Source organism: Oncorhynchus nerka, linkage group LG23, assembly GCF_034236695.1.
Source record: "Oncorhynchus nerka isolate Pitt River linkage group LG23, Oner_Uvic_2.0, whole genome shotgun sequence".
In the NCBI taxonomy this organism is placed as follows: Eukaryota; Metazoa; Chordata; class Actinopteri; order Salmoniformes; family Salmonidae; genus Oncorhynchus; species Oncorhynchus nerka.
In genome coordinates this window covers 13,582,739-13,593,422 of record NC_088418.1, presented here as the reverse complement: position 1 = coordinate 13,593,422, position 10,684 = coordinate 13,582,739, and the positions used below count along the sequence as shown (strand labels likewise).

The window sequence follows — 10,684 nt, the reverse complement described above, 5'->3', positions numbered from 1 at the left end:
GCTTAGCTCATGTCAAAATCAAAGTCCTGCTTGTGCGCTATATGTGGACAAAAAACTTGTCAGGGACTTTCATTTTGACTTGAGCTAAGCAGAGAGGAAGTGGGAAAGCTGAGTTAGAAAGCTGATTGAATTTACCTGGGTAAGAGTACAGTACACTCTTGTCTTAACTCCTTCTCTTTATGATAAAAAGCTTTGTCTATCTCTAAAAACAATGTCAAAACTGTCAAAATTGTTTTGATATCACTACAAAAAGGATCTTACATCTAACAATACATTTAGTTTTCCGAAAGTTAATTACTGTATAGTACTGAGTCATTCCAGGAATGTAATTACTGTATAATGCTGACTCATTCCAGGAATGTCTATACTGTTTAACGTTGATTCATTCCAGGAAGTATTTTATAGTTATTTTATTGTGTTCCAGAAATGGCGTCCTCTAGCCGTCTCCTGTCTGAAGAGCAGTTCCAGTGCTCTATCTGTCTGGATGTGTTCACTGAGCCTGTCTCAACTCCATGTGGACACAACTTCTGCAAGGTCTGTATCAGCGGATACTGGGATACAACTGACCTGTGCCAGTGTCCAATGTGTAAGAGGACATTCTACACAAGACCAGAGCTCAATATCAACACAGCATTCCGAGATGTTGTAGATTATGTTAACAGGATCAGAGTCAAAAACAGAGAAAAGTCCCCTGCTGAGGCTGGAGAAGTGGTCTGTGACATCTGCACTAGGATGAAGCTCAAGGCCCTGAAGTCCTGCCTGGAGTGTCAGACCTCTTTTTGTGAGACTCACCTGCAGCCTCATCAGAGAGTCGCCGGCCTGAAAAGGCACAAGCTAATAGACCCTGTGGAGAACATGGAAGACAGGATGTGTAAGAAGCATGACAGACTGCTGGAGCTGTTCTGTAGGACCGACCAGACTTGTGTGTGTCAGTTCTGCACTGAGGCAGACCACAAGACTCACCACACCGTCCCTCTAGAGAAAGAGTTTGGAGAGAGGAAGGCTCAGCTGGTGAAGACGGAGCAACATGTATGGCAGATGATCCAGGAGCGACTAGAGAAGGTTCAGAAGATCAAACATTCAGTAGAGTTCAGCAAGATAGATACACAGAGAGTGATGGCAGACAGTCTGCAGGTTTTCACTGATCTGATGGATTCCATTGAGAAAAGCAAGAAGGAGCTCATTGAGGAGGTTGAGGAGAAGCAGAAAGCAGCAGAGAATCAGGCTGAAGGGTTTATTAAAGAGCTGGAGCAGGAAATCAATGACCTACGTAGGAGACACACTGAGTTGGAACAGCTCTCACACACTGAGGACCACCTCCACCTCCTCCAGATCTTCCCATCCCTGTACACCACTCCAAACATCAAGGACTGGTCTGAGATCAGTGTTTACAGTGAGACGTGTGTGGGGAATTTGAGGAGTGTTTTGAGAAGCTTTGTGTCTGAGCTGGAAAAGACAGTGAGGAGAGCATTTTCTGAAAAATTCAATAATGCAATGGAGGACTTTCATGACATCAATCTGAAAAAGCTGCAGCAGTATGCAGTGGATGTGATTCTGGACCCTGATACAGCATATGACAGGGTCGTCCAATCTAAGGACAAGAAACAGTTGAGAAAAGGAAGAAAAAATCTCCCTGACAACACAGATAGGTTTCGTTGAAGTTAGTCTGTCCTGTGAAGAGAGGGCTTCTCCTCAGCGAGATTCTACTATGAGGTGTAGGTGGAGGAGAGGACTTGCTGGAAGTTAAGGGTAGTAATTCCAATTTGATTTGCTGTGTTGTTTCTACACATTAATCACGTTGAGTCAAAATGAGGGAATGACCAGTCCTTTGAGGTTTTTGGATTGAAGTTTACACACCTTGAGTGATATATAGAAATGTGCTGAATGATGTATGAAGGAGTGTATTGTTGTTTGTTTGTTTGATTGTTTGTTTTGTTTGATAAATATCACCAGATTGGGTCTGCTGGATGATCGAGATTACTCCCTAAGGATTAGTGGTGACTCTGCGATGAGGTTGACAGTGTCATAGTGGGAGTATAAGCCAATTTGGAAAAATTGTTTCAACAGAATGTGTTGTTACTCGCTTTGACATGTGTTTTAGAGATTTTCATTGGGAATATTGGTAGTAACAAACGGTGTTTGTTTGGATTTCTTGAAACGCTTGACTGGATTTCCTGAATCAGAGATTCACTGAACTGAATTGTTGTTCTGAATTGTCCTTTCTCAAAGTTATGGTGACTACAGATGGTATCTAAATGCATGGAAGAGATAATTTGACCAAACGGTGTAGACCTCAAAACCCCCTCTAACCGGCTGAAGATATGGCGCTCAGTTCGGCCCTGTCCTGCACCACTTCTATCAAGAGACCTGAGTCTGAGCCAGCAACCGGTGTACAGCATCCAGTTGAAGTTATCAACTGCCTTTTCTCTCATGCCCTTCTCTCGGGAGTGTGACAGGAGTCCACATGGAGTGAGCATGGAGAGAGATCCATTCCAAAACTTCTCTTATGTTGCCGGTATACTGGTTGACAAATGGACAATACACAATAGGAGTTGTGGTGGGACTCAAGTGAGACATTGAAATTGGGACATTGTCATGGGCCATCCACTTTCAACTGTGAAGCTCTCTGAAGAAAAATGAAAAAATGCCAGAAGATTGAATGCCGGGAAACGGAGGGGGTTGGTCAACTGTGCCCGTAAATATTTTAGACTTTTCTGAAATAGTTTATTTTGGGGTATCAGTTTGATTGTGGAGGTCTACACACTGCTAAATGTATAGTAATTTAGGCTAAGAATGCATTGAGATAGTAATCTGTAATTAATCATGATGAGAGAGTTAATACTAGAATTTTGAGATTAATATTTTGTATGTTAATATAAATGTACATTCTGCCAGTGTTGATGTGTTAAATTGAGGGTTTACATTTTGAGTGATAGAACCAATGTGAATGCTATTCTCAACATGCCTTGGTGAATGGAAAGGTGATCTCTGATCCTGAGAGGGAAACTGATCCTAATCTATTTGACCTATATCCATTACCAAATTGAAATGTTTAATGATAATACTCAGGAATTATAGCAGGTTTGTGCTAATGGTGCATAGCCATAGGTGTTGCCTTATAAATAGTGGGATCGTGATGCTTGTCCTGGGTTATGTTCATTGGGCAGTAAACGGAAGAAATGTTACTTAAAACATCTTAAGTATTAGCCACTTTTTTTCAATTTTCACCGAAAATGAAATACCCGCATCTCACTGCTTGTAGCTCAGGATCTGAAGCAAGGATATGCATATTCTTGGTACCATTTGAAAGGACACACTTTGAAGTTTATGGAAACATGAAAGGAATGTAGTATAATATAACACAATAGATCTGGTAAAAGATAATACAATGAAAAAAACAACCATTCTTTTTTTTGTACCATCATCTTTGAAATGCAAGGGAAAGGCCATAATGTATTATTCAAGCCCAGGTGCAATTTAGATTTTGGCCACTAGATGGCATCAGTGTATGTGCATAGTTTTAGACTGATCCAATGAACCATTGCATTTCTGTTAAATTTGTTTTAGCAATCATGCTCAAATGTGCCTAATTTGTTTATTAATAACTTTTTATGTTCAAAATTGTGCACTCTCCTCAAACAATAGCATGGTGTTCTTTCACTCTAATAGCTACTGTAAATTGGACAGTGCAGTTAGATTAAACAGGAAGTCGCTACCTCGATTTGTCCAGCCAGATATGCTCATTTTAGTTTCTATAGATGGTGCTATAGGGATGAAAATGGCCATTTCTACCATGCTGACCGATGGTGGTATGCTCAGTATCAACATGATGATTTGTTTTGTACTGATGAAAAATGTACTCTGACTTAGATTGCTGAGAATTTCTTAATGATATTTTTATGTCTTTTTAAACTTTGGAATTGTTCTTTTAAGTTGAGAGAAATCTCAAAATGGGGGAATGTGATAGAAAAATGACATATTTACCTGATTTGTTTGATATTAATAGTTAACAGTTATATACTTAACTAATAGTAAGACATTTCTGTTCTATTAAATGTCTGTTTGAACTGAGAGGAGCCTAAAAACCTAAGGCTGGCAATCCATAGATAAGATGTGGTGGGTGTAACCGAGATAGAGAGAGCCTGGAAGAACAGAACAAAGGCCTCAGTATTCATAATTATCCTAGCATGTGGGAAACTAAGATGAGGTGGGGTTACAAATAACACCATAGGGGTGGGACCAGCCATGACTAAGCATTCTTAGAGACCAGCTATGTAAGTAACAGCATTTTTTTGTAAAGGTCACGCTACTCTGCCCAACAGTCAAGTGTTGGGCTGACTAGTCTCATTATTTCAATAATTAATCAATATTAAATAAAGAACTTGTTTGACGAAATGACAAAGTCTCTATCAGTATGAATTTCCACGACAAAGTCACTCTGAATAAGAGTGTCTGCTAAATTACTCAAATGTAATGTCAAAATGATTCTGTTGAAAACAACGGGTGGACATTTTGGAAGCAGTCTCCTGTTCTTATAGATTGTTCAGATGGCAATGTCAGGAAACCAATGTGCTTCAATAGGACAGAAGTCTGTGTTGTTGGGATTCTGGAAGACCAGATAGCTACCAACAATGACAAGGAACTGCCATGTGGGGAATAATAAGTAGCTAGTTTCATCTTGTTCTTGATACCATGTCTTATTTTGAGGTGTTTTGACTGATTATGTCAATGACAATATGGCTAAAATGCTCTAGCTAACCAACAACTGTGATGATGTATTTGAGAGACAAGGGCTCATTCTGCTAATTTATTTATGTTTTCAATAAACATTGGCGACAAAATATAGTTGACATGTTTCAACGATCTAAGCCAACCCCGTCTGTTTTGCCCCATAGTTACGCACACGTTTGTTATGTTAATAAACAAATAACTAATCTATTATATGTCAGTGATTCAGACCCATTCAGCAATATGGCGTGCTTCAAATTCAAATAACTATGGCTTCCTGCACCATCGGGAGTTTACCATAGGAATACATAAATGTGCTATCCCTATCTACTGGATTTAATGTATATGACCTCAAACTCAACTCTGGACCTCAAAGCCAATTCCACTGCATTTGTTATTGTCCCACTCTAATCAGGGACCAACAACCTCTCCCTCAATGTGAGCAAGAAAAAGGAGATGATTGTGGGCTACAGGAAAAGGAGGGCTGAACAGGCCACCATTTACATCGACAGGGCTGAAGTGGAGCGTGTTGAGAGTTTAAAGTTCCTTGGTGTCCACATCACCAACAAACTATCACGGTCCAAACACACCAAGACAGTCATGAAGAGGGCACGACAACACCTTTCCCCCTCAGGAGACTGGAACAATTTGGCATGGGTCCCCAAATCCTCAAAAAATCCTGACTGGTTCCATCACCGCCTGGTATGGCAACTGCTTGAACGGCAAGCGGTACCGGAGCACCAAGTCTATTTCAAAAGGCTCCTGAACAGCTTCTACCCCCAAGCTATAAGACTGCTGAACAAGTAATCAAAAAGCCACCTGGACTACTTACATTTTGTTTTAACACTGCTGCTACTTGGTGTTAATATTCTAGGCATAGTCAATTTACCCTTACCTACATGTACAAATTATCTCGAATAACCTGTACATCCGCACATTTACTCAGTACCGGTGCCCCCTGTACATAGCCTCGCTATTGTTATGTAATTCTACTGTGTTACTTTTTTTATTTTCACTATATTTTACTTAGTAAATATTTTCTTAATTAACTCTATTTATTGACCTGCACTGTTGGTTAAGGGCTTGTAAGTAAGCATTTGTCATGCATAGGTGTAATAGGTGGCAGGGAAGTCAGGCGCAGGAGAGTCAAATGGAGTGTAACATGGAGTCTTTTAAGTATGCTCCATAACACTAAATGTACATAAACAAACAAACATGGGTACGAGGACCCGACGCGCACCTATACAACAATCACACTACACTGACAAATAAAACAATCTCTGACAAATACATGAGGGGAAACAGAGGGTTAAATACACAACAGGTAATGAATGGGATTGAAAACAGGTGTGTGGGAAGACAAGACAAAACCAATGGAAAATGAAAAAAGGATCAATGATGGCTAGAAGACCGGTGACGTCGAACGCCGAGCACCGCCCGAACAAGGAGAGGCAACGACTTCGGTAGAAGTCGTGACAGCATTTCACGGTAAGGTCTACAACTGTTGTATTCTGCGTATGTGACAAATAAAATTTGATTTGATTTAGACTGGGGACACCAGGTGTGTGCAGTTAATTATTAGGTACAACAGAAAACCAGCAGGCTCCGAACCTCGTAGGGTTTGAGTTGAGTACCACTGGTATGGTTTGAAAACAGCCTGACTCTAAAAATAACAGGGAGGACTTGAGTGCGGATGCCACTTTGCTTAAAAAAAACTTGTGAGCAGGAATTACATATGGTAACAAAATCTCATACTCTTTACACAAGTTTCACAAAGTCTACCCTTCGTCAAGACAAAGAGGAGTAAGCACACTCAGGTGAGTAAAAGAGAGAAACAGAGATATTTACCTGGACGTGTGGAATTCTGCCATAATCATTGCACTTCCTGTTCACTGAGCCTGTAAGGTCTGTATCAGTGGATATTGGGAACTGACCTGTGCCAGTGTCCAATGTGTAAACAAATATTCCACCGAAGACCAGAGCTAAAAACCAACACACCATTCAGAGATGTTGTAGATCATTTTAAGATGATCAGAATCAGAGACACAGACGAGTCCCCTGCCGAGGCAGGAGAAGTGTCCTGTGACGTCTGCACTGGGACAAGGCTCAAGGCCCTGAAGTCCAGCCTGGAGAACCTGACCTCTTTCTGTGAGACTCACCTGCAGCCTCATCAGAGAGTCACCGGCCTGAAAAGGCACAAGCTAATAGATCCCGTGGAGAACATGGAAGACAGGATGTGTAAGAAGCATGACAGACAGCTGGAGCTGTTCTGTAGGACCGACCAGACTTGTGTGTGTCAGTTCTGCATTGAGACAGACCACAAGACTCACCACGCCGTCCCACTAGAGGAAGAGTATGGAGAGAGGAAGGCTCAGCTGGTGAAGATGGAGCGACAGATACGGCAGATGATCCAGGAGCGACTAGAGAAGGTTCAGATCAAACATTCAGTAGAGTTCAGCAAGAAAGATACACAGAGAGTGATGGCAGACAGCCTGCAAGTATTCAGTGATTTGATGGATTCCATTCAGAGAAGCCAGGCTGAGTTCATTGAGGTGGTTGAGGAGAAGCAGAAAGCAGCAGAGAATCAGGCTGAAGGGTTTATTAAAGAGCTGGAGCAGGAAATCAATGACCTACGTAGGAGACACACTGGGTTGGAACAGCTCTCACACACTGAGGAACTCCCCCTCCAGAGCTTCCCATCCCTGTGTACCCCTCCAAATACTAAGGACTGGTCTGAGATCAGTGTTCACAGTGAGCTGTGTGTGGCGAATGTGAGGAGAGTTTTGAGGAGCTCTGTGTCTGAGCTGGAGAAGACTGCTAGGAGAGCATTTTCTGAGCTTGAGGAAAAATTCAATAAAGCAATGGAGAAGTTTCCTGACATCAATCTGAAGAAGATGCAGCAGTTTGCAGTGGGTGTGACTCTGGACCCTGATACAGAAAATGCCTTTCTCAGCCTGTCTGTGGACGGAAACAAGTGAGAGGTGTACAGAAGTGGCACCCGCTAACACCGCAAAAAATGTTGGTAGTTTCAATAGCTCTGTCCTGGGAAAAGAGGTCTTCTGCTCTGGGAGATTCTACGATGAGTTGCAGGTGGAGGGGGTGACTTGCTGGGAGTTAGGAGTGGCCAGAGAGTCCATCGACAGGAAGGGGTTGTCACTGAGCCCTGAGAATGGATTCTGGACTGTGGGACTTTAAAAAAGGGATAGTTGTCAGGCCAACAACTCTCCTTCTCTAACTCTATTCATTGAGCACCCTGCAGCTAATCTGGGTGTAGGGTTTTACTGGAGAAGCTTGAGCTGACAATTGATTGATATTTTGGTGATGAAAACCAACAGCCACATTCCATTCTATGATTAGTGGTGCATGTGAGACATATGTCTATGTCTGACTGAGCCTGCATTCCATAGACAAGAAATGGTGTATGTTTAACCCGAGATAGAGAGAGCCTGGAGGAACAGAACAAGGGCCTCAGTATTCCTAATTATCCTGGCATGTGGGGAAACTAAGACGAGGTAGGGTTCAAAATAACACCAGAGGCAGATAAACAGGAGATGAACCCAGAGTGGCTCTCTCTTTTAGCCATTTTACATCTTATGGATTGTGGTTGTTGTGGATGTCTGTTCACAAATCTAAAGGTGTATTTGAACCCCAAAATGGTTGAATTCAAGAAGTGAACAATGCCTATCAATCATTGTTTTTGAAACCAGTGGATAGACAGTGAAAAATGTGCTTTTGCAACAGCTGCATAGTGTGGATCCCAGCCTATGGAATAAAAGTAGGGCTTTTATTGCTCAATCTAATTCATGCTGATAAAAAATAAAAAATCAATAAGCCTAATGGACACATGTTCAAACTCGCACACTTTTAATAGACTTGAAGGGGCAATTTGTAGTTGCTGCATCCATTTTTGGACTTATAAATGATATTATTGTAAAGATATGATTTCATTGTATTATTATATGTAGTAGAAAGAGATGGGTTAGAAGAATCCTACATAACCAACCCATAAAGTTTACAAAACGTAACCGGTGAACAAGGGTTGTGGATGAAATCTGTTATTCTGTGGGTAATATAATGGCGGGTTTTCAGACACCGTAAGTGAGGAATTTGTGAGCATTTGGTCAATATGGTAGTAACTTCCCTGAGACAGAGTGACCAAATTTGAGCTACAGCTAGTGAATGAAAGAGAGAGCAGGTAATGGGAGAACGGTAGGGATAGAGAGCAGACCGGTCAGATATTTCTCTCTCTCTACTTTCTAAGTTGCCTTATTAGAACATTCTCAAAGCTTCTAAAACTGACAAAACACATTCTAAATATTCAACTAAACTTGCCAGACTGAGTTAATCTATATGGCTCTGGCTCTTCCTAAATTGAGCTGCTGTGTCTCTTTCATTTGGCTAGGTTGATAACTGTTCCCTATGTAGAGCGGCTCCAATCAATGTAGCCAAGGGAGTGATTAACCTAGCATGTCAGGTGACCTGCTGCATCAGATACATGACCTCTCATTACCTCTCTCTCTACCTCTCCACCGCTCTCTCTACCTCTTTGTCTACGTCTCTCTACCTCTCTCTCTACCTCTGTCAGCCAGGTCACCCATGATACAAATCAGTATTCGACATCCATCCATGTCTGAGGACGTTGGAAAATGATATGGAAACCGGACGCTAGGGGCAACAGTGAGAGCTGCTACCTTCAAGTAGGTTTCTGTTTTGCTACGGCGTTGTGGACAGGGATACTGGATGTGCAAAAGCATCTGCTTTTGATTCCAAAGTTTGAAATATTGAATTCAGCGATAGAGTTGTTTGATATTTTTGTCTTAAGCCTAACCCAAACCTTAACCATTCTGAGTTAACGCCTAAACTTACGGATTTGTAGTTATTGTCTACACTTTAACTCCCACATGTTTTGAGCTGTTTATATAGACAGTACCAGTCAAATGTTGACACACCTACTCAAGGTTTTTCTTATTTTTTTTTTTTACAATTTTCTACATTGTAAAATAATAGTGAAGACATCAAAACTATGAAATAACACATATGGAATCATGTATTAACCAAAAAAGTGTTAAACAAATCAAAATATATTTTATATTTGAGATTCTTGAAAGTAGCCACCCTTTGCCTTGATGACAGCTTTGCAGACTCTTGGCATTCTCTCAACCAACTTCATGAGATAGTCACATGGAATGCATTTCAATTAACAGGTGTGCCTTCTTAAAAGTTAATTTGTGGAATTTACCCAAATGTAACTGCCTGTAACTTCTTCAAGGTAGCTACCCTGCCTTGATGACAGCTTTTCAGACTCTTGGTGTTAACAGGTGTGCCTTGTTAAACGTTAATTTGTGGAATTTATTTTCTTCTTCATGAGTTTGAATCAATCAATTGTGTTTTGATAAAGTAGGGGTGGTATACAGAAGATATCCCAAAAGTAAGAAGAGACTTGCTTGGGCCAAGAAACACGAGCAATGCACATTAGACCGGTGGAAATCTGTCCTTTGGTTTGATGAGTCCAAATATGAGATTTTTGGTTCCAACCACCTTGTCTTTGTAAGACGAAGAGTAGGTGAACGGATCACCTCCGCATGTGTGGTTCCCACCGTGAATCATGGAGGAGGAGGAGGTGTGATGGTATGGGGATGCTTTGCTGGTGACACTGTGAATTATTTAGATTTCAAGGCACACTTAACCAGCATGGCTACCACAGCATTGTGCAGTGATACGCCATCCTGGTTTGCGCTTACTGGAACTATAATTTTCTTTCAACAGGACAATGACCCAAAGCACACCGCCAGGTTGGGCAAGGGGGAAATCGGACACGATGGGTAGATTAACAAGAAGTTTATCTTTCATTTCCTGTATTGGACTTGTTAATGTATGAAAGTTACATATTTCAAAAAAATATTTTTGAATTTCGCGCGCTGCCTTTTCAGCGGAATGTTGTCCAGGGGTTCCGCTA

The 10,684-nt window shown here is 41.3% G+C and overlaps 1 protein-coding gene and 1 pseudogene across 1 annotated transcript; both read left to right on the top strand.

Moving 5' to 3' along the window:
• The first annotated feature begins 400 nt into the window (after window positions 1–400).
• Window positions 401–4,889, top strand: LOC115106325 (E3 ubiquitin/ISG15 ligase TRIM25-like). The gene has a single exon (XM_029628931.2). It carries the CDS (start codon window positions 427–429, stop codon window positions 1,657–1,659), a length of 1,233 nt encoding a protein of 410 aa, XP_029484791.1. The 5' UTR covers window positions 401–426; the 3' UTR covers window positions 1,660–4,889.
• LOC115107172 (tripartite motif-containing protein 16-like) lies at window positions 2,322–8,028 on the top strand (annotated as a pseudogene).
• The last annotated feature ends 2,656 nt before the right edge of the window (window positions 8,029–10,684 follow it).